The sequence below is a fragment of the Somniosus microcephalus genome, chromosome 5 (genome assembly GCF_052327205.1).
Source record: "Somniosus microcephalus isolate GS21.2 chromosome 5, FLI_Smic_1.0, whole genome shotgun sequence".
Taxonomy (NCBI): Eukaryota; Metazoa; Chordata; class Chondrichthyes; order Squaliformes; family Somniosidae; genus Somniosus; species Somniosus microcephalus.
Window position 1 is genome coordinate 55,476,887 of NC_140991.1, and position 24,131 is coordinate 55,501,017.

A 24,131-nucleotide genomic window follows, 5' to 3' on the forward strand; every position below is an offset into this window, starting at 1 on the left:
CGGACAACCACGTTTGCAGTAAGTGCCTGCATCTTGAGGAACTTCAGCTCAGAGTTTTTGTGCTGGAGTCTGAAGTGCAGACATTGCGGGGCATCAGGGATGGGGAGAGTTACCTGGACGCTTTGATCCAGGAGGCAGTCACACCCCTCAGGTTAGGTAGTGGTACAGGTCTGGTTGGTGGTCAGGGACAGGAGGGTGTGACTGCAACTCAGGCAGGTAAGGGGACCCCAGGTGCAATGCTGGAGGAGCCTCAGCCTTTGGTCTTGTCCAACAGGTATGAGGTTAGTGCTGCCTGTGTGGATGAGGGAAAAGCCTGCAGGATGGATGAGCAAGCTGACCATGGCACCATGGTGCAGGAGGCCATTCAAGTGGGGGAAATGAAAGGGAATGTAGTTATGGTAGGCGACAGTATAGTCCGGGGGATAGATACTGTTCTCTGCAGCTGTGGCTGAAAGTTTTGAAGGTTGTGTTGTCTTTAACCCTGGCACCAGGCAGGCATCTCCTCGCAGCTGGAGAACAACTTGGAGTGGGGGGGGGGGGGGGGGTGGATCCAGTTGTCGTGGTCCACGTAGGACCCAACTACATAGGTGGAACCAGGAATGAGGTTCTGCTGAGGGAGTTTGAGAAGCTAGGATCCAAATTAAAAATCAGAACCTCAAAGGTAATAATCTCTGGATTGTTACCTGAGCCATGTGCAAATTGGCATAGGGACAAACAGATTAGAGGTTTAAATGTCTGGCTGAAAGAGTGGTGTGGGAGGAAGGGGTTTCAGTTCATGGTGCACTGGCACCAGTACTAGGGAAAGAGGGAGCTGTTCCGTTGGAATGGGCTCCACTTTAACTGGGCTGGGACCAGTGTCCTGGCGAATCAAATAACTAGGGCAGTAGACAGGGCTTTAAATTAATGATAGGGGGTGGTGGGAGGATTCAGGAAAGAGTAAATTTAAAAGCAGCAAGAGAAATGTCAAGGGTCTAGAGCAGAGTAAAAATAAGCAGTGTGGGTCAGGAAGGGATAGAGAGAGTAACAACTATAATAAGGCATCAGTGACTAAATTGACATCAGGGAAAAATAGAAATAAGTCTAAGCTAAAGGCACCATATCTGTGCGCGAAGCATTCGCAAAAAAATAGATGAATTAATAGCGCAGATATAAATGAGCAGGTTTCATTTAATAGCCATAATGGAGACGTGGTTGCAATGTGGCCAAGTTTGGGATCTAAATATTCTAGGACACTTAACTTTTAGAAGAGATAAGCAAAATGGAAAAGGAGGCGGAGTAGCCCTGATAAAGGATGGGATAAAGACAGTAGAGAGAAAGTACCTTAGCTCAGAAAATCAAGAAGTAGAATCATTTTGGGTGGAGCTAAGAAACAGCAAGGGGCAGAAAATATTGGTCGGAGTTGTTTATAGGCCCCAAAACAGCAGTTGCAATGTAGGGCAGAGTATAAATCAAGAAATTAGAGGCGCATGTAACAAGGGTAATACAGTAATCATGGGGGACTTTAATCTACATATCGACTGGGCAAACCAAATTTGCAATAATAGTGTGGAGGGCGAATTCATGGAATGTATGCAAGTAAGTTTTCTTGATCAGTATGTTGAGGAACCAACATGGGAACAGGTTATTTTAGATCTAGTATTGTGTAACGAGAAAGGGTTAATTAATAACCTTGCAGTAAAGGGGCCTTTAGGGAAGAGTGACCATAATATAATAGAATTTTACATTGAGTTTGAAAGTGATTTAGTTAAATCCGAAACTAGGGGCTTAAATCTAAATGAAGCAAATTGCGTAGGTATGAGGGGCGAGTTGGCTAAGCTAGATTGGGAAACTACGTTAAAATGTATGATGGTAGAGAAGCAATGGCTAGCCTTTAAAAAAAATTAATACATAATTTACAACAAATATACATTCCTTTTAAGGCACAAAAACCCCACAGGAAAAGTGGTCCAACCGTGGCTAACAAGAGAAGTTAAAGATAGTATTAGATCAAAGGAAGAGACATATTGTTGCCAAAAAGAGTCGTAAGCCTGAGGATTGGGAGGATTTTAGAATTCAGCAAAGGAGGACCAAGAAATTGATAAAGAAAGGAAAAATAGAATATGAGAGTAAACTAGCGAGAGACATATAAACAGACTGTAAAAGCTTCTATAGGTATGTAAAAAGGAAAAGATTAGCAAAAGTAAATGTGGGTCCCTTACAGGCTGAGACAGGAGAAATTATAATGGGGAATAAGGAAATGGCAGAGAAATTAAACAACTACTTTGTGTCTGTCTTCACGGAAGAAGACGCAAAAAAATTCCCGGAAATGGTGAAGAACCAAGAGTCTAGCGAGAATGAGTAACTGAAAAAATAGTACTGGAGAAATTAATGGGACTGAAAGCAGATAAATCCCCTGGACCTAATGGCCTGCAACCTAGGGTTTTGAAAGAGGTGGCTATAGAGATTGTGGATGCATTGGTTGTCATTTTCCAAAATTTAATCGATTCTAGAACAGTTCCTGCGGATTGGAAGGTGGCAAATGTAACCCCACTATTTAAGAAAGGAGGGAGAGAGAAAACGGGGAACTACAGACCAGTTAGCCTGACATCAGTAGTAGGGAAAATGCTAGAATCTATTATTAAGGATGATGTAACGGGGCACTTAGAAAATAATAATAGGATTGGGCAGAGTCAACACAGATTTATGAAAGGGAAATCATGTCTGACATCTGTTAGAGATTTTTGAGGTTTTAATAGCAAAATAGATAAGGGGGAACCAGTGGATGTGGTGTATTTGGATTTTCAGAATGCATTCGATAAGGTGCCACACAAGAGGTTATTAAACAAAATTAGGGCTCATGGAATTGGGGGTAATATACTAGCATGGATTGAGGATTGGTTAATGGACAGAAAACAGAGAGTAGCAATAAACAGGTCATTTTCGGGTTGGCAGGCTGTAACTAGTGGGGTATCGCAAGGATCAGTGCTTGGGCCTCTGCTATTCACAATCTACATCAGTGATTTGGATGAGGGGACCAAATGTAATATATCCAAGTTTGCTGACGATACAAAGCTAGGTGTGAATATAAGTTGTGAGGAGGATGCAAGGAGGCTTCAAGGGGATATAGACAGGCTAAGTGAGTGGGCAAGAACATGGCAAATGGAATATAATGTGGAGAAATGTGAAGTTATCCACTTCGGTTGGAAAAATAGAAAAGCAGAGTTTTTTTTTAAATGGTGAGAGATTGGGAAATGTTGGTGTTCAGAGGGACCTGGGTGTCCTTGTACACGAAAGTTAACATGCAGGTACAGCAAGCAATCAGGAAAGCAAATGGTAATTTGGCCTTTATTACAAGAGGATTTGAGTATAAGAGTAAAGACGTCTAGCTGCAATTATAGTGAGACCACACCTGGAGTATTGTGTACAGTTTTTGTCTCCTTACCTAAGGAAGGATATACTTGCCATAGAAGGAGTGCAATGAAGGTTCACCAGACTGGTTCCTGGGATGGGGGTGATTGTGCTATGGTAGACGAGGCCTATATTCTCTGAAGTTTAGAAGAATGAGAGGTGATTTCATTGAAACATACAAGATTCTTACAGGGCTTTACTTGGTAGATGCAGGGAGGATGTTTCCCCTGGCTGGGGAGTCTAGAACCAGGGGTCACAGTCTCGGAATAAGGGGTCGGCCATTTAGGACTGAGATGAGGAGAAATTTCTTCACTCAGAGGGTGGTGAATCTTTGGAATACTCCACCACAGAGGGCTGTGGAGGCTCAGTCGTTGAGTATATTCAAAACAGAAATCGATAGATTTTTGAACATTAAGGGAATCCAGGAATATGGGGATACTGCAGGAAAGTGGAGATGAGGTAGAAGATCAGCCACGATCTCATTGAATGGCGGAGCAGGCTCGAGGGGCCAAATGGTCTACTCCTGCTCCTATTTCTTATGTTCTTATGGTGATTTTCTCCTGGCTTTGTTTTTTTTTATTGAGAGCTTGCAGCAAATGACCCAATTGCACTGTTCTGAAGTTGAGGAATAGATTTACATATTTGCTCTTGGGACACATTTACATTAAGTTTAGTGTTGTGCAAAGCGATTTCTGGTGATTGCGAAACACGCAGTGGAAATCTGGAGTTGGGACTCAATCCAGACACAAGAAAGTAAATGAGACTCTGGAGCCTGCCGTCTTGCACTGCTTTGGGTCAACACTGCGTGAGGTGGAAATGCAGTGTGGTATCCAACCTGACTGGCTAAGTGCTCGGGGATATCCTCGCCACTTTTCAAACCTACCTTCAAGCTGCTGAATTGTTTAGAGAGCGGGAACTTTCTCCTTCCCACTCTCTAAGCATTTAATTCCTAACTGCTGGGTAAGAGCTTTACGCACATGTGCACCTAGGCACAAGCAGAGCTTTTTTTGGACAGGGCTGCTCTGGACAATTTAAACATTTTTGTGCCTGACTTCTGCCCAAACTGCAGCTGTCGGTCTCAGTGTGACAGACTTACACTGCCGTGTATATGCATCCTTAAACACAGGTGCAGAGATCAGCTTGCCAGCATCTTCATACCAGTGAAATGTTTAATATTCATAAATAGCTTACTGTGCTGTTGGCACACAATCAATACTTTACTGGTGATCCAGTGCACTATATGGGTATCTAACTGCAGATGCAGTGGTTGAAGTTGTTCTGTTAGTCAAGTGGTGTGCGATTACATCCTTGAGCTGTCTCGTGCTTATGCCCAATTCCAAGCTGACATCTGTTTGGCTTTAGTTATACTGCACATTTTTACATCACTTGTGAATTCAAAGTAGTTCTGCATCAACACGAAGTGTGTAGGACAACTGCGCTGTTCGTCGTGCGCTGCTGTTCGTTCACTGGCAATGTTGCGAGTTGCTGGTAACTTTTTGAAGTGCATTTGTGAAAATGAGGACTGGCCCTGCAGTAATCACGTCAGTAATTCATCCAATTTAGCAGACTTGATTAAATCAGATTGAAAAATTGATCTTCAATAAGAAGCTGCTACCTGTTCATTCCGTAACTTGAGTGATAATTACTGCTGTACAAAATAATGATGGAAACATTGTGGTTGGGACTAACTGCCCATGAGGTTTCTGACACACTGCAGGAGTTCTGTTGAAATCTTTTTCAACAGGCTTTTATTGTCTGCAGAGCAGAGGCTAGAAATTTACAGATAATTGAGATTTTGGAGTGAATTGTTTGCATTTCAGTTATGTTTCTTGTTACTCCACCCCCCCCCTTCCTCCCCACAATTTATTGATGATGGTGGCCAGTAGAAGAGGGACAGTTGGACTTGTTTCCTGGATCATTTTTATGATGGAATTAGTAGGATTGATCATTTATTTTAATTGACGTGGTTTAAAATAGATCTGCGAGAAGTGCAGCAAAAACATGCTCATGCACTTGGCAGAAGTTCACTTCAATTATTTGATGGTGTGCTTCATTGCAATAATAGAAAAGTTACAACACAAGTGTTCCATAACTGATATTTAAATTACAATTCAATCAGTATTCCTGAATGAGTTGTAATTACAATATTAATTATGCAACATTTGTGCTGTAATTGCGACGTTATGCAATGAAGCAAAAAAGCAAATGCTGTCATAAATCAGTAGTCTGGTTTTGGCAACCGTTGAAGAAAAGCCACTGGAGGGGTACCTGCTGGTGACCTGGGGCATGCAAATGCATTAAAGGCAACACAATACTTTCACTTTTAACTCTTTTATTTATTTTTTTCTCTCGACAGCTCGTTGCCATCTTTGAAGAACAAGATCCCCACCATGGTGGCGATGGCACGAGTGCCAGTTCAACTGGCACTCAAAGCCCAGAGATGTTCAGCAGTGAGTCAGCACCCAACCCCTTGTCTGCGTTCCAACCTTATCAAGCATCAAGTGAGATTGAGGTCACACCATCTGTCCTCCGAGCAAGTAAGTCCATTTATGTACACATTCACTGCTGCGAGGAGGTTTTGAATTACTTTTGGGCCTGTGCCATTGCACAACAATAATGCCATCCTGTAGGGTAACTGTTGCTTAACGCGTCCTTGAAGTTTTAAAATTTATTTTGTCTTGCCCATCTTTATTTCCCTCTTTTTGAATGCCAGTCATTTGAATCATTATGCTGTGTACGTGTCTCTCCGCTATCTGAAAGCAGAGAAGACATCGGATTACAGGAACAGGAGTAGGCCATTCAGCCCCTCGAGCCTGTTCCACCATTCAATTCGATCATGGCGGAAATGTTTCTGGCCAAAGTTTCTGCTCCTAATCTCTGCCCAATGATGTTTGCTGGGGCGCACAAATACGGATGCCAGATGACTGGGACCTGTGGAGTTGTGTCCTGACAAGGAGTGGGAGGCTTCAGGAGAAAAGCTGGTGAGAAGTAAAGTGGGGAAAAAAAACATTTTTCAAGACGAAACTGAATAATGTTGTTTGTGCTGGAAACGCTTGCCCAGGTGTAACAATGTAGTGTTCACTTGTGGCTTCTGTCAACTTTCTCTGGCAATCTGAGACGTTCTGGTATTCAGAAATCAAGTCATGAGATGTGATTTTTATAAGGTTGAACATGTACAACTTTTCGTTTGGTGCTACTGGTACTGTGAAATCTCCCCCTGCATAAAAGGAGCACTATTCGCAGTACCAGAGAATAACAAAGTTCAAAATAGATCTGTGACGTAAATGCATCACCTGTTGGCACCAAAGTATTTCCCCTCTTCCCTCACCCACCCCCACTCTATAAGTGTATCCTACGGCATGATAGTTCAAATGTGAATAGCAAACCTGCGAATATATATGGATGTGGTCACAGCACTTTGCTCAATCTGAGTTATGGTGAAATTCTTGGGAGCACCGAGAAGTCATTATTCCTGAAATATCTACATAAGAACATAAGACGCAGGAGTAGTTCATTTGGCCCCTCGAGCCTGCTCTGCCATTCAATAAGATCATTGCTGATCTGATCTTGGCCTCAACTCCACTTCCCTGCCTGCTCCCCATAACCCTTGACTCCCTTAGCTTTCAAAAATCTCTCTATCTCCACCTTAAATATATTCAATGACCCAGCCTCCACAGCTCTCTGGGGAAGAGAATTCCAAAGATTCACGACCCTCTGAGAGAAGAAATTCCTCCTCATTTCTGATTTAAATGGGTGCCCCCTTATTCTGAAATTATGCCCACTATTTCTAGATTCCCCCATGAGGGGAAACAGCCTATCTTCATCTACCCTGTCAAGCCCCTTCAGAATCTTATATGTTTCAATAAGATCCCCTCTCATTCTTCTAACCTCCAGTGAGTATAGGCTCAACCTTTCTTCATAAGATAACCCCTTCATCTCCAGAATCAACCACATGAACCTTCTCTGAACTGCCTCCAATGCAAGTATATATCCTTCCTTAAATAAAGAGACCAAAACTGTACACAGTACTCCAGGTGTGGTCTCACCAACGCCCTGTACAGTTGTAAGAGGACTTCCCTACTTTTATACTCCATTCTCTTGGCAATAACGGCCAACACTCCATTTGCCTTCCAAATTACTTGCTGTACCTGCATGTTAACTTTTTGTGATTCATGTACAAGGACTCCCAGATCCCTCTGTACCTCAGCATTTTGTAATCTCTTCCCCATTTAAATAATTTGCTTTTTTATTTTTCCTACTAAAGTGGATAACCTCGCATTTTCCCACATTAAACTCCATCTGCATGAATTTTGCCCACTTACTTAGCCTATCTATATCCCTTTAGAGATTCTTTGCGTCCTCCACACAATTTGCTTTCCCACCTATCTTTGTATCATCATCAAATTTGGCTACATTACTTTCGGTCCCTTAATCCAAGTCATTAATATCGATTGTAAATAGTTGAGGCCCCAGAACTGATCCCTGCGGCACCCCACTAGTTACAGTTTGCCAACCTAAAAATGACCAATTTATCCCAACTCTCTGTTTTCTGTTCATTAGCCAATCCTCTATCCATGCTAATATATTACCCCCAATCCAGTGAGTTCTTATCTTTTGTAGTAACCTTTTATGTGGCACCTTATCGAATGTTTTCTGGAAATCCAAATATACGACATCTACTGGTTCCCCTTTATCCACCCTGCTCGTTACATCCTCAAAGAACTCCAGCAAATTTGTCAAACATGATTTCCCTGTCATAAAACCATGCTGACTCTGCCTGACTAGATTATGATTTTCTAAATGTCCTGCTACCACTTCCTTAATGATGGACGACAGCATTTTCCCAATGACAGATGTTAGGCTAACTGGTCGATAGTTGCCTGCTTTCTGTCCCCCTCCTTTCTTAAATAGGGGCGTTACAGTTGCGGTTTTCTGGTCCGCTGGGACCTCCAGTATAGCCTACTACTGCTCCTATCTTCTATGTTTCCAGAATCCAGAATCTAACTGGAACCCTGATTGTTAGCTTGTCCTGCACATGACAATTCACAGAAAAAGAAACTTGCTGATGAGGAACAAGATTCTAACTTCAGGGTTGGTTCCAGGACTGTTGCTGCCGTCAACTTTGTAATTTGCCGATTGGCTAATTTGCCCAAATGGCTTAATTTTCTTTGTTAATTTATTTATTTATTGCTACTAGCGGATTTCCTGTGACATTGGTCATAGTAAGACGGATGTTACACTTTTATACTAATGTTATGCCTTGTAATGCAGCAATTATTTTCTGCTAATGTGATCGCTATTTAAGATAACCTGGAGTTTAATTGCTTTAGTAAAGGTCATTTGTAGATTGCCAGATGCTTGTGAATTTAAGGCTCCAGGACAATCTGCAAACTTGCCTCACCGACAGAAATGAACCGATAAGTGACTTGAAATGACTTAATTTGATTTCTTGCATACTTTTGGCATTTTGGAACGTGACATCTGAAGTGTGATGCATGCTCTCAAAAGTTGTATAAGTCCTAGATATTTCCACTTGCGGGGGAGTTCAAAACTTGGAATACTCACTGTTAAATCCAATAAGGAATTCAGGATAGGCTTTACCCAGAGAGTGGTGAGAATGTGGAACGTGCTCCCACAGGGAGTAGTTGAGGCCAACAGCATAGATGCATTTAATAGGAAGTTGGACAAATGCATGAGGGAGAAAGGAATAGAAGGATATGCTGATGGGGTTAGATGAAGTAGGGTGGAAGGAGTCTCGTGTGAAGCAGAAACACTAGCATAGACCTGTTGGAATGAATGGCCCGTTTCTGTGCTGTAATTTCTATGTAATATGGCATCCTTGAAATAGTTACCTCAATTAGATTTTTTTTTTAGTAGTACCATCTTAAACTATTGCTTTGGTATTTGTACTTTGAAGCACAGTCTATTGATTGAATACTTTTTTGTATGATGTAACAATTTTATTATTGAGCTGGCACATTTGCTGTCGATGACCTGTAATTCAGTAATTATGACCCATAATTATTATGTGATGCCCAGGGCAAATGACTATCAGTTGTACTAAGACATGCAAAATTGCTACAATGGAGATAATTTATTGCTAATTGCAGTGGTACCAATGTACTTATTATGAATACTGTATTGTTCTTGTAGAAACTAAAAACCACCACTGACTGATTCCTCCCCAGATAGTTGCAAATAGTGCCTTGAAACTGAATTAGATTGGTCACGTGTTTTAAATTGCATATTCCAGTTATGTGCTGCAGAACCTTACTGCTGTTCTTGGCTGCTACCAACATGGCAAAGAAAATGAAAGATTTCAACTATATAAGGAAATAATCAATTCCCAGACACAGCTTTTGAAGTGTAAAAATCACGAGCAGTGGCTCTCCCTCTGTAATGTTTGTTATGACCATATGCAGTTGTTTTGGATAAGTTCTGCGACCAAAGGAGAGTATATTTGTGACAAGTCAATGCTTTTCTGATTCCATAATGTGATTTCAAGGTACTGGTGTGGAGGAGCCACAAGAGACTCAGTGTACTTTAGTGTAATCCCCTTAATTGTATTATAGTGCAGCCGGGGACTGCACCTTTAAACTGATTGTTACCTTTACAGTGTGTGTTTGCCTTTATCCTGCGTGGTGACGTCATGACGCCGATCACGTGACCGCCAGTGGCGCGAAGAACGTGGGGACATCATTGTTAAGTCTGTGTGTTCTAGTTATTGTTAATAAGAATCACTGCACACAGACCACAAGAGTAAATTCAACAGGTCTTTACTAGTCGGAGGTCAGGCTGAACTGCCCAATAAATCATTACACAGCACTTATATACCGGTGTGGTCACCACCGGTATTACAGTATACAGCAGCCAAGATAAAGTAGTGCATCTCCTAAAATAGTTCTCTTAAAGGTGGAACGGTTACATAAATCACAATCCTCCCTTTTTAGCTTAACAGTATATATTCCCCATTAAACATAACATAATAACATATATACACAACTTCATGTAAAAACAGTTCACAGATTCAGTCTCTGAGGAGGCCTCCTGATCCGAGACGGATAACGCCTTTCAGGGGTCTCTGGTTCTCGTTGCTGGGGTGACTCATCTAGTTGATCCCCTATGGATAGGACATCATCATCAGGTATATTCACTTCTGAGGTAGATGCTTCAGGTTCACTAACTTCCTCCACGGTTGTCTCTGTCGTAACCATGGGCTCGACCCTTGTTCTCGATCCCACCAGTTGGTCAGCATGACGTCGCATTACATTTTCACCAACATCTACCGTGTACATCAGGGGTCCTTGTCTGGCCCGAATTGTTCCAGATTGCCATTTCTCGTTTTTATAGTCCCTGGCTAACACCGGTTGTCCTATTTCAAAACTCCGAGTGGGCTTGTTATTGATATGCTGGAACTGTTTGTTTTCGACTTCCCTCCGCACATTTGGTTTTAACAAGTCCAACCTGGACCGCAACCTCCTGTTATAAAACATCATGGCAGGACTTTGGTTTGTTGTTGCATGGGTGGCGTTTCGATATGCCAGTAGGAAATTGTCCACCTTGTGTTGCAGTGGAATCTGATCTTCGCTCATGGCCTTTATTGCCTTTTTGAACGTCTGTACAAACCTCTCGGCCAGCCCATTCGTAGCTGGATGATATGGGGCAGAGGTATAATGTTTCACCCCATTCTTCTTCAGGAATTTCTGGAATTCCTCTGACACGAACTGTGGTCCGTTGTCTGAACATATTTGCTCAGGCAATCCATTTCTTGCAAATATCGTTCTTAGCACCGCGATCGTCTTCTCCGAGATTGTGGTAGTCATTTTAATCACTTCTGGCCATTTAGAATGTGCGTCCACCGCAATTAAAAACATGGAATCCATGAATGGACCAGCAAAGTCAATATGTACACGTTGCCATGGGGTTGAAGGCCATTCCCATGGATGCAGCGGTGCAATTGGAGGTGCATTTTGGACTTTTTGGCACCCTGAGCAGCTTTTCGTCAGATCCTCTATCTGTTGGTCGATACCCGGCCACCACACATAAGCCCTAGCAAGGCTTTTCATCTTGACTCCCCCCAGATGACCTTCATGTAGTTCTTTTAGAACTCTCTCTCTTAACTTAGGAGGGATAATCACCCTTGTTCCATACATCAATGTTCCCTGACAGATGGACAGCTGTTCTCGTCTTGCTGAGAATGCCGGTAACAGTGGATCACCATAGGCTGGCCATCCCTTTACTGTCAATTCGTAGACCCGGGACAGTGTCGGGTCATTCCTAGTCTCCCTTTCAATATTTGCATTGGTGACAGGTAAACATTCGATGATGGTCGAGTGAAATAACTCCACCGGGTCAACCGTCGGTGCCTCCTCCTCAGTAGGTAGTGGCAGGCGCGACAGCCCATCAGCATTACCATGCTGCTTTGTACCTTTTGAATTCCATCTGATATTGCTGTGCCCCTAGGAAAAGGGACCATCTCTGGAGCCTCTGCTGTCATCACCGAAACACCCTTCTTAGGGTTAAAAATGGATACCAACGGCTGGTGGTCTGTCAGCAGTGTAAACTTCTGGCCCTGCAGGTAATGATTAAACTTCTTTACTCCCCACACAAGGCTGAGAGCCTCCCTATCTATCTGAGCATAGTTGCGCTCAGCGGAGGTCAATGATCTGGATGCAAATGCGACTGGCCTTTCCAAGCCATTTGGCAACTTGTGTGAGAGTACTGCTCCAATACCATAAGGAGAAGCATCACAAGCTAAACGAATAGGTCGTGTTGGGTTGAAGTGAGCCAACACTTCCTCTGAGGTGATCAAGGCCTTGCTTTTGCGAAAGGCCTTCTTACAGTCCTTGCTCCACTTCCATGGTACTTCTTTCTGCAAAAGAGCGTTCAGCGGGTGCAGCACCGTGGATAGATTTGGCAGAAACTTATGGTAATAGTTAATCAACCCTAGGAACGACCTCAACTGGGATACATTTTCTGGAGCGGGAGCCTTCACAACCGCTTCGATCTTGTCAGGTGACTTGTGCAGCCCCTCCTGGTCAATGACATGACCACAGTACGAGATCCGTTTCTGAAAGAACTCACATTTCTGGCGATTAACTCGAAGTCCATATTCCTTCAATCTGGTGAGCACCAGTTTCAAATTTGCAAGGTGTTCCTCATCGTCATCTCCTGTAATCAGGATATCGTCCAAGTAACATTAAGTGCTTGGAATTCCCTGTAATACCTGCTCCATGGCCCTCTGCCAAATCGCTGGAGCCGAAGCCACTCCAAAAACCAGTCTATTATATCGATACAAGCCTCTGTGCGTGTTGATTGTGAGATACTGGCGCGACTCTTCCTCAACTTCCATCTGTAAGTACACTTGCGCCAGGTCTATCTTGGTGAAGTGTTTCCCGCCAGACAATGAAGCAAAGATATCCTCAATCCGCGGAAGCGGATATTGCACCGTGTGAAGCACCGGATTAACCGTGATCTTGAAGTCTCCACAGATGCGGACCTTCCCTGGTTCCCCTGGCTTGTTGCTCGATGCACGCTTCATGACGGGAACAATGGGCGTGGCCCACTCACTCCAGTCTACCTTAGACAGTACTCCTGAACGTTCTAGCCCTTCCAGCTCAGCTTCCACAGCAGGTCGTATCGCATAAGGTACCGGCCTGGCTTTTAAAAATTTTGGGTTTGCATGTTCTGCAATCTTGATTTTTGCCGTAATTCCTCTCCATGTTCCCAGTTCCTGTTGGAACACCTCTTTAACCTCATCCAATATTCTGGACAATCGTTCAGGTTTGACATCTTTTTTTCCGGAATCTACCGTTATTGCTTTTAGGGAGTGCCAGTCCATATTTATTTTCTTGATCCACTCCCGTCCCAGAAGTGGTGGACCTCCCTCAGGTAGTACATATAAGTCCATTCCTTGGTGTTCTTTGCCCTTGTGTACCACCTTGACTTTTATCTTTCCGATGGGGTATACTCTTTGCCCCGTGTATGTCTGCAATACTATCTCCGTATCCCGTAGGGGAATATGTGTGAATAACCTTTTGTAATCTTGCTTATTCATGACCGTCAACGCTGATCCAGTGTCCAATTCCATCTTCACTTGGACTCCTGCTATCTGAAGTGTGACCCAGATAGTTTGTAGGTCAGCTTCCTTACTCACATTGTGAATTCTCAGACTACCCAGTTCCTTGCTGTTGGAGTCTGAATCCGAATTCTGTTCATCCGAACTCTTCTCAGCCACCTTCTGTACCTTTCTGCACTTTTCCTGCGGTGACTTTTTGTTGCTGGTCTTCTTCCCTGACCGGCATACTTTAGCTATGTGACCAAGCTTGCCACATTTTCTACATTCCTGATTTTTAAACGAGCATTGGTTCTGATCGTGTGTTGTCTTTCCACAACGATAACATTTCGCTGTACCCAAAGCCATTTGATCTACGCTGAGTATCGCTGCCTTCAGCTGCATTTCCGCAGTGCCTCTCGCTGCGGCTTCTTGCGATGCTGCAATAGTGACAGCCTTATCAAGTGTAAGATCATTCTTTTCAAGCAGCCGCTTTTGTGTTCCTTCTTTCGACAATCCACACACTAATTTGTCTCTCAGTGCCTCTGTCAGTCTTTCCCCAAACTGACAGTATTTCGCTAGCTTACGCAGTTCAATTAAATACTCCGCGTTGCTTTCGTCTTTCAGTTGCGTTCTCGCATAAAATTTAAATCGTTCCGCTAACATCAGCGGTGTGGGGTTCAAATGATTTCTCAGGACAGCAACAATATTAGCGAAAGCCTGATCCGCCGGTTTAGCTGGTGATAGAAGATGCTTCAATGGCCCGTATGTCTTCGCACCCATTGAGTTTAGTAAGGTTAGTGCTTTATCTTCATCTGATATTTTATTTGCCTTACAATAAATCTCTATGCGTTCTACATACGTGGCCCAATCTTCAACATCGGGATCGAAATCGTTGATGTTACCACGCTTAGGCATCCTCGCAATCTTCTTGAGAAACAAAAAGAAATTTTTATTATTTTTTTTCAAAATGGTGGTTTCCCGCGCTTGTCTTCTTCCCCCGCCTACGAAAATGGCGGCTTCCCGCGTTTGCCTTTCTCCCCCGCTGGCTGTAATGGCGATTGCCGTATTGCTGCGTTCGCCCTCCCCAGCGGTTCTCAAATCGTGCCTCCCAGCCCCTCTTGCAGTCCGGTCCTTTCCCCCAGCTGCGGCTGAGTTCTCTGCGTTTTTTTTTTTTTATCCCGCGCCTCGCAGCCTTGGTAGCTGCCCGGCCTTTTTCCCCGGTCGCGGTCGAGCTCTCTCTCGACGCTGTTGCGTCTCCCAGCCCGCTTGCAGCCCGGTCTTTTACACCGGCTGCGTTTGCATTCACCGCAGCTCCCGTGCCTTACGCTGCCCCAGTCTCAGCGCCTCTGGCCCCGACTTCTGTCCGGCTCTTTTCCCCGGCCGTGATCGAGTTCTCCGCCCTTATATCCTCCGTTTTTCCCTCCCCTACTTCACAGCCAACGTGGCCGACTTGCTGCTCGTCGCTGATTGGCTTACCCACCACTGTGATAGAAGGGATGATCACTGCCTGTTGCTGATGGAAGGCTTCGTGTCAGGATTCTTCCTTGCTCTTCAGACCCGAGTCTTTTCTCAGCAGGATGATGAGGGCGGATGCCTCTTCTCGACGCCCGTTAAACTGCCTTGGATATATCTCTGCCGCAGGGTAAGATCGTCATCGTCGCCACTGTTAAGTCTGTGTGTTCTAGTTATTGCTAATAAGAATCACTGCACACAGACCACAAGAGTAAATTCAACAGGTCTTTACTTGTCGGAGGTCAGGCTGAACTGCCCAATAAATCATTACACAGCACTTATATACCGGTGTGGTCACCACCGGTATTACAGTATACGGCAGCCAAGATAAAGTAGTGCATCTCTTAAAATAGTTCTCTTAAAGGTGGAACGGTTACATACACCACAATCATGACGTCAGCTTAGAGAACTTTCCAGCAGTCTTCGACGACCTGGCATCTTGAACGAACGTGTTTTGATTTCCTCCTTGTAACATCCAGCAAACTTCGTTGTTATTAAATTCCAGTCTTTTCATCCATCGAGTTGAGCTGAATTATTTAGTTAGGAACCTCCGTTCCTACACTGGTATAGTTTAGCTGACGGCACTGTACCATTGCAAAAAAAACTATTCACAAGTAACGCTTTGTGGGTCATTGGAAACGGAATGTGAGTGCTTTTGAAACTCCTTCCTCCAACTTCAAATGTCTAATGTTCAGTCCAGGTTTTAAACTTCTCCCTTCCTGACTGCTTTGCCTGCTGCATTGAAGGAAGAGAATGTGAGGCTGAACAGTACTGTATTGCACTGGCTCCGACCTGCTTTCTTGTTTGCTGAGCACCTTCATTGGGTGCCTTCTCAACTGCAGTTCCTCCTTCAAATTCTGCATTTGTCCTCATTTAAGGTCCCAGAATATGAACTGCACCAAAGAAGTAGGGCTTCCAGTGCCATGCAATAAATTAAAAATAATCATTTTAACTTGTCCAATATTGGGTGATGACCATTGATGCTGCTACCGTGCCTGCCCTCTCTAATTTGTTTTATTGAATGTTTTCAAAATGTCCAACTTTAGGGTTGCAAACAATGGTAGCAATTATTGTGCAAGTACCAGAATGTGTGTTACATTTTATTGGAAATCTACAGTGTTGCTATCTCATAACCAATTGTTATGCAATATACCTGTGCATCAATGTCATTTTTAAATCTGCCCTAGATCTATTCATTTTTTGCAAAGGCAACATTAGTTTCTTTCCAACCTTTCTCCATCATTTAGCCACACCAACATTCCAAAGGTAAGGGGCAGAAAAAGCCTCAAATGTTATAAATTTACTTTAAGCAGTATGTGAGAACAGCAAATGCTAAGTGCTGTTAAGATTCAGTAGGTAAGTTCACAGGGTCATTCAGGCCACAAATATTCCAGGTTCAGCCTCGTGATTACACCGAATTCCGAACTCTGCTGGGACGACAATAGGATCGATGGTTGGCCTTCGCTTTTTCTCACCAGAGAGGGGAAACGTGCTTCCCACTCTCCGTCTACAGACCACAAACACTTACTGCTCAACTACTTCGATGCTGCCCGGCCAATTGTTCCTAGCCATTTCCCTTGGAAGAAGAAAGTTGTGGAAAAAACTGGGAGAGGGGAATGCAAATATTGGAACGAGTTTTACTTCATGGATTCCCGACAGAAAGCAACAGGAACAGTTTTTTAAAAATCAAGAATTAATTGAAGATTGTTTGGTGGTTAGAGAGAGAAAATGCAATGATTTTCAGTGTGTTGCTGAAACTTGCAGAGTACAGTACTGTGCATTTGCACCTCATTATTTTCACTTTTTTCCATTGTGGGACACTGCAGCTCTCGAAGCCCAATTGCCGTAACAGACCTCTGAAGTGCTGAAAGAATTCCAATTCCTTTTTATTCTGAAAAGCTCAAATATTAATATGGTCCTGTTTTGGATATCAAGAAAAAATGCAGGAGCTCTGATAGAAGACAGATCACACAGTTCCAATCCCATTGCTCAGCCGTGAATATTTTCTACCCCTCACAATGCACTGGGAATAATCACTTTGACTTTCATTTTTTTAACCGCAACAGCAACTTGTATTTATATAGTCCCAAGGCGCTTCACAGGAGCGTTCTCAAACAAAATTTGACACTGTGCCACATGAGATGTTGGGACAGATGACCAATAGCTTGGTCAAAATAGTAGGTTTTAAGGAGTATCTTAAAGGAGGGGAGAGAGGTGGAGAGGTAAAGCAGCTTAGGGAGGGTATTCCAGAGCTTAGCCGCTGAAGGCACGGCAACCAATGATGGAGGGATTAAAATAAGGGATGTGCAAGAAGCCAGAATTGGAAGAGTGCAGAGATCTCGATGGATTGTGGGGCTGCAGGAGGTTACAGAGTTAGGGAGGGATGAGGCCAGGGAGGGATCTGAAAACAAGGTTGAGAATTTTAAATTTGAGGCATTGCCGGACTGGGTGCCAAGTTAGGTCATCGTAGCACAGGAGTGATGGGTGAACAGGATTTGGTGCATGTTAGGCTACGGGCAGCAGAGTTTTGGATGCGCCAAGTTCATGGTGGGTGGAAGATGGGAGGCTGGTCAGGAGTGCATTGGACTATTAAAGTCTCGAGGTAACAAAGGTATGGATGAGGTTTTCAGCAGCAGATGCGCTGAGGCAGGGATGGAGTCAGGCGATGTTACGGAGGTGGAAGTAGGCAGTCTTATTGATGGAACGGATATGTGGTCCGTAGCAAATCTCGGGGTCCAATACAACACCAAGGTTGTGAACAGTCTGGTTCAGCCTCAGGCAGCTGCCAGGGAGAGGGATGGAGTCGGAAGCTGGAGAACGGAGTTTGTGATAGGGACCGAAGGCAATGGCCTCTATCTTCCCAATATTTAGTTGGAGGAAATTTTTGCTCATCCAGCACTGGATGTCGGACAAGCAGTGTGACAAATCAAAGACATTGGAGGGGTCGAGCGAGGTGGTGGTGAGGTAGAGTTGAGTGTCGTCAGTGTACACGTGGAACCTGCCATCGTGTTTTCAGATGATATCACTGAGGGGTAGCATGTAGATGAGAAATAGCAGGGGCCCAAGAATAGATCCTTGAGGGACTCCAGAGGTAACGGAGCGGGAATAGAAGCCATTGCAGGCGATTCTCTGGCTTGAAGGGATCGACAATAATCGAACCAGGCATGGGCTGTCCCACCCTGCTGGACGACGGAGGGGAGGCATTGGAGGAGGATGGTGTGGCCAACCGTGTCGAAGGCTGCAGGGAGTTCGAAAAGGATGAGGAGGGATAGTTTACCACAGTCGCATAGGATGTCATTTGTGACTTTGATGAGGTCCGTTTCCTTACCTGAGGAGTGGGAACCGTTAACCGCAGACTTTCCTCAATGGCTGTACAGGCTGTCAATGCAAGAGTTACATTGTTGGCCTGTATGGTTGGGCTAAGTGCTTAGCTCATCTATGCTAGAAAAATGGCAGCCAGTTAGTTAGCGTTCCAGCGCCCCTTTTTTATTCGCCACCTGTAACCTTGTGCCTCGGGAGGAGAAGGAAGACCATCTTTTAAGATGTTATTCCATGACATATTTACATTACACTGCTGCTCTGGAATTCAAATATAGCATTAATTACAATGTCTAGATGAAGTGGCATGGGCTGTTTATGTATCATTCTTACCATCCTCAAAGCGCTTGATGTCCCTCACTTCTGAATATCTAAACAAGATTGTACAGGACTTTGAAGAGAGCAGTGCTGCTGTCAACTAAGGACTCTATTCCATTCTCCCAGTTTCTCCGTCTCCGCCGTATCTGCTCTGACGATGCCACCTTCCACACCAGTGCTTCCGACATGCCTTTTTCCTCAACCGAGGATTCCCCTCTACCGTGGTTGACAAAGCCCTCGACGGGGTCCGTTCTATCTCCCGCACTTCAGCCCTCACCCCTGCCCCTCCCTCCCGGAACCATGATAGGGTTACCCTTGTCCTCACCTTTCACCCCACCAGCCTCCACATTCAACGGATCATCCTCCGCCATTTCCGCCACCTCCAACGTGATCCCACCGCCAAACGCATCTTCCCCTCCCCTTTCAGCATTCCGTAGGGACCGCTCCCTCCGAGACACCCTTGTCCACTCCTCTATCCCCCCAGCACCCCTTCCCTGTCTTGTTTTGCACACTTTGTACAAAAATAATAAATTGCAGGACAACGGAGTATTACAGTTTAAACTCTTTTTAATGAAGCATCAGGTCTGATCTGACTCACAGCAGTACAGCACCGCGTGGACAAGATGGAGACAGGACCCCCGGGCCTTCCAAACAATAGCAGTCCTTACAGATGCCTGCAGGCCAATGACAACTCAGCATGTGATCACATGTGAATATAATAGGTATTCCTTACAGATGCCTGCGGGCCAATGATAAATCAATATGCAAATGTTACATTCCCCTTCGCCTGGCACCTTCCCGTGCAAGCACAGGAGATGCAACACCTGCCCATATATCGCCCCTCTTCCCACTGTCCAGGGCCCCAAACACCCCTTCCAGGTGAAACAGTGATTTACTTGTACTTCTTGCAATCTAGTATACTGTATTCGCTGCTCACAAGTGGTCTCCTCTACATTGGAGAGACCAAACGCAGATTGGGTGACTGCTTTGCGGAACACCTCCGTTCAGTCCATAAGGGGGACCCCGAGCTTCCGGTCGCCTGTCATTTCAATTCACCGCTCCATTCCCACTTGGACCTCACCGTCTGCGGCCTCTTGCATTGTTCCACGGAAGCTCAGCGTAAACTCGAGGAACAGCACCTCATCTTCCGATTAGGCACTTTACAGCCTTCCGGACTCGATATCGAGTTCAACAACTTCAGATCATAACCTCGGCCCTTTTTATATTTTTTATCCACACTTTTGGTTTGTGACTTTTCCTTTTTTTCCTCTCTCTCCCACATGGCAGCTGTCTCTCACTCTGCCAGCGCATTTCACACTTCATCTAGAGCCATTGTTTGTTTCTTTACCTGTCCTATTACTATCTTGTCTCACCTTGAATATCTCTTAATGTCTCTTCTTTCATCCCCTCTCCCATTTCCCAGCCCCCAAACTGCCTTTTGTTTCATTTCCTGCCTTTTCTCTCAGTTCTGTAGAAGGGTTTCGACCCGAAACGTTGACTCTATTTCTCTCTCCATGGATGTTGCCTGGCCTGCTGAGTTTTTCCAGCATTTTCTGTTGTTATTCCGCTATCCACTTTGTTTAGTTCTCTAACTCACTGCTCCCATACTTTTGTGCAATAAGCACATTTGATTGTGTCAATCTATTGTATGTGTTGCTTGTATTCTGTAAATTGTCAACGTCACTATGACTTGAGGCCTCCTCCAGTTCATTGTTTTGTGACCCAGCGTGTCAAGAAAGCAAGAAGCGACCGCGCTCATCTTGACCTCGCATTTATAGATGATCCAGTTAATGTGAAGGAAATGGAAGTCTTGGGGCATAGCGACCACAGAGTGAACTGGGAATTACAAATACCAGATATGAACTTTAAAAGGGCAAGTAGGGAACGACTAAAACCAGTAGATTGGCAGAATTTGTTGAACAACACTTGAGTTAGCGGACAAGTTAAATAGTTTTAAGAGTTATAATACTGAACATGCTGGATAAATACATATAATAACCAAGAAGCTCCGACTAAACAAACATGACCCAAAAATGGATTAACAAACAAATCACAAGTGATAGAGAAAAAATTGGCCTCTACAAATTTTGCAGAGAGAAAGTAGAAAGGATTCACTGGGATGAATATAAGAACGGTAGCATAGCGGTTCTGTTACTGGACTAGTAATCCAGAGGCCTGGACTAATGATCCGGAGACGTGAGTTCAAATCCCACCACGGCAGCTGGGGAATTCAGTTAATTAAATAAATCTGGAAAAAAAAGCTAGTGTCAGTAATGGTGGCCATGAAATGACCGGATTGTCGTAAATGTCCTTTCGGGAAGGAAATCTGCCGTCCTTACCTGGTCTGGTCTATATGTGACTCCAGACCCACAGCAATGTGGTTGACCCTTCACTGCCTTCTGAAATGGCCCAGCAAGTTACTCAGTTGTACCAAACCGCTACAAAAAGAACAGTGGTTCTTCTCGAGGGCAATTAGGGTTGGGCAATAAATGCTGGCCTTGCCTGCGACGCCCACATCCTGTGAACGAATAAATAAAAAAAAATGAAGAAATACATTGAAAGTGTGATCATAATAGCAAGGAGAAATAATAGGCTAAACAGAACAGTTAAAAATTCTTTCAGTACTACAATAGTAAGAGGTTAGTCAGAAAAGAGGTGAAAAAACTAATACAGGTTGAGCGTCCCAAATCCGGAGTTCCGGGATCCGGACTCCAGGACGATGGTGGCAGGGGTCCAGAGTCCGTAAAATGTTCCGGAATCCGGACACCCTGAGCGAGGCTTACCAAAAACCGGAAATAGCGCAACCTGGGCCCAGGCATTTCCGGACTCAGCACGTGTTTCTGATGTCTGAAGTCTGGAAATATCGCAACCTGGGCTCGGGCGTTTCTCGACTTCGGACATCAGAAACACGTTCCGAAGTCCAGAGAAACCCGAAAACCGGCTTGGCCTCGGTCCCGAGGTTGCCAGATTTGGGACGCTCAACCTGTAACGCAATATTTGGAATTATTGCTTCCTGTAAGCATTCACAAGGAAAGACATGAGTAACATGTGCTGGTAGTTAAACAGTGATAGTTAAAGTAAAATCAGTGACTTTGATATAAATGAGATGGAAGTCCCAGAAATCGCCTCCACATGAACAAATCACCAAGGAGAGGTGTTATCTACCCCAGAGTACTGAGAGACTCTAGGGAGGACATTTATGAGACGCTGATGATCATTAGAAACAGGCCAATGTGGTCCCCATATTCAAAAAAGAGAATAAAATAGATACCACCAACCATTAATCTCAACTCAATTCCATATAAAATAACCGAATCGGTTATCAGGAGTAAACTTGAGTACTTGTATAATGAAAACTTAGTTAACAGTCGTCAACATGGATGCAGAAGGGAAAGATCATGCCTGATCAACCTTCAGATGAAATTTAATGCAGATGCATGTAAAGTACTGGACATTAGATGCAAAAATAAGCAACATACATACTCCTGTTAAAATATCCAAGTTGAAAGAGATGTAGGAGCCTTAGTAGACTTGACATTCAACATCCAGCCAATGTGGAGCAGCATTCAACAAAGCCAATGGAACGTTAATGTTGAAACAGTGGACTATAAGTAATCAAACTCTGCCCTGGTCAGACTACACCTCGTGTATAGCGTCCAGTTCTGTTCATCAAGACACAAGGGAGACAATTGAGCGCTGGCGACGGTGCAGAGAAGAGCCAAGAGGCTGATCCCTAGTGTCGGGTCTGAGTTATGAGGAAAAACTGGCGAAACCTGGGCTTTAGAGCTTGGAAAGGAGATGTCGGAGATAAAAATGGAGGGCAAATTGAATCTGGAGCTTTCTTGACTTTTTTTAACTAGATATCATTTTTTTTCTCTCAGATCTGGTTCTTTTTCAATTGGAGCATTTAGCAGGAATTGGGAAGATGTGCCCTTGAGGTATTTTTGTCCCAGAATAATCTGAGCATTGTATCTCAAACGCTTAGCATAAGTGCTTTTAAATTACTCTTTTCAATTAAATTACTCATTAGAGATTGAACTGTTTACAGCTGCTGATATATTTCTGTCTGAATTTAGTCAAAGACTTTCTGTTTTTATTAACAGCACAAACAGTATCTAATCTTTTTCAAATTCTTTAAGCATATGGGGAATGTCATAAGCAGTGACGAGTCATAAATATCTCCACAGAAGAGGTACACGAGACCTCGCGCATGTGCAAGCATGACAGAAGCTGATGCACCATTTACTTTGCCAGCTCAGTAAAGAAGCAGTGAATATCATCAGATGAGATGGTGTTAGCTGCGTCTCTGACAGCATCACTGCTTCTGAAAGAAACAAATATTTGCCATCAGTGACCTAAGCTGCCAAGAATTTGGCTACGCTGGGCTGAGCAGCAATGGTCAACAGAGTGATTTTACTCTCATTGACCTATAAAGCACCTTCTCAAGTCATTGGGCATGGCAGGAGCGTCCGAACGACATTCGTCATTGTTTACACGTGGGTCCGGCGATGCAGGAACCCAAGTCTGGAATATAGAATAGGCAGTTTCTGCCCCATCAAGAGATTCCACTGGCATTGAGAAGAACTTGAGGAAAATGTTGTGCAATTCAAATGGATGGATTATGGGGACGTGATTTAGCGCATCACACTCATGGGTTGCAGCATGCTTTGTTTATTTTTTGTACAAATTTATTAAGTAACTACAGGAAACTTTTTTTATCCGGGACCGGCGTGGTGCCGGTTTATCAAAAAGCCCGGATTACAGAGAGGTATAGTGAAAGGTACGAGAGCTGTGTACACGGCCACAGATCCAGGCGTCCCTGTTGCATAGAAACAGGTGCAGGAACCCCGGTTACACGGCCACAGATCCAGGAACGGCCACTAATATGAAGTTAAACTTACCTGAACCTACTCCTGAATTTTGCCGGTTAACAGAGATTTCCGGTTATTTAGGTGCCGGTAAATCGAGAGTTTCCTGTATCGTGTGTTTGCCAGCACCTTTTAATATAACTTTCTCCATTTGGTTATTTTGAGTACATGGTCCATTTCTACTTAAGCAAAATACTGGAGATGCTGGAAATCTGAAATAAAAACAGAAAATGCTGGCAATACTCAGCAGGAGATGCAACACCTGCCCTTTTACCTCCTCCCTTCTCACTGTCCAGGGCCGCAAACCCTCTCTCCAGATGAAACAGCAATTTACTTGTACTACTTTCAATTCAGTATTGTAGGAATGGTCAAATTCCTATCTAGAGATTGAGTTTGACGCAGGCAGTCAATCAAAAAGGTTTTTAATGTCAAACCAACGAGTTTAAACAGATTGATGCAAGAGAACTATGAATACAGGTCTTAACAGGTCAGAGGCTCCACGAGGACTGCCTGCACGGTCCCGTGGATGGCGTCATGACGTCGTCACGTTTTCCCCCGCGTTTGGGTGATCACGTGATTAGCGGCATGACGTCATCACGTTTGCCCGCACTCTTAAAGGGGGCCGCGCACTGTACATGCAAAGAGTATGTACAATGGTACAGATTTAGTCT

The 24,131-nt window shown here is 44.1% G+C and overlaps 1 protein-coding gene across 6 annotated transcripts in view; it reads left to right on the forward strand.

The window, feature by feature from the left end:
- LOC147117045 (partitioning defective 3 homolog) overlaps window positions 1-24,131 on the forward strand; it is an 862,692-nt gene that overhangs the window by 393,953 nt on the left and 444,608 nt on the right. For all 6 annotated transcript variants that reach the window (XM_085987637.1, XM_085987633.1, XM_085987634.1 and 3 more), the window contains exon 3: window positions 5,744-5,924. In XM_085987637.1, the coding sequence (XP_085843763.1) occupies window positions 5,744-5,924 (181 nt within the window). The remainder of the gene's footprint in view (window positions 1-5,743; window positions 5,925-24,131) is intronic.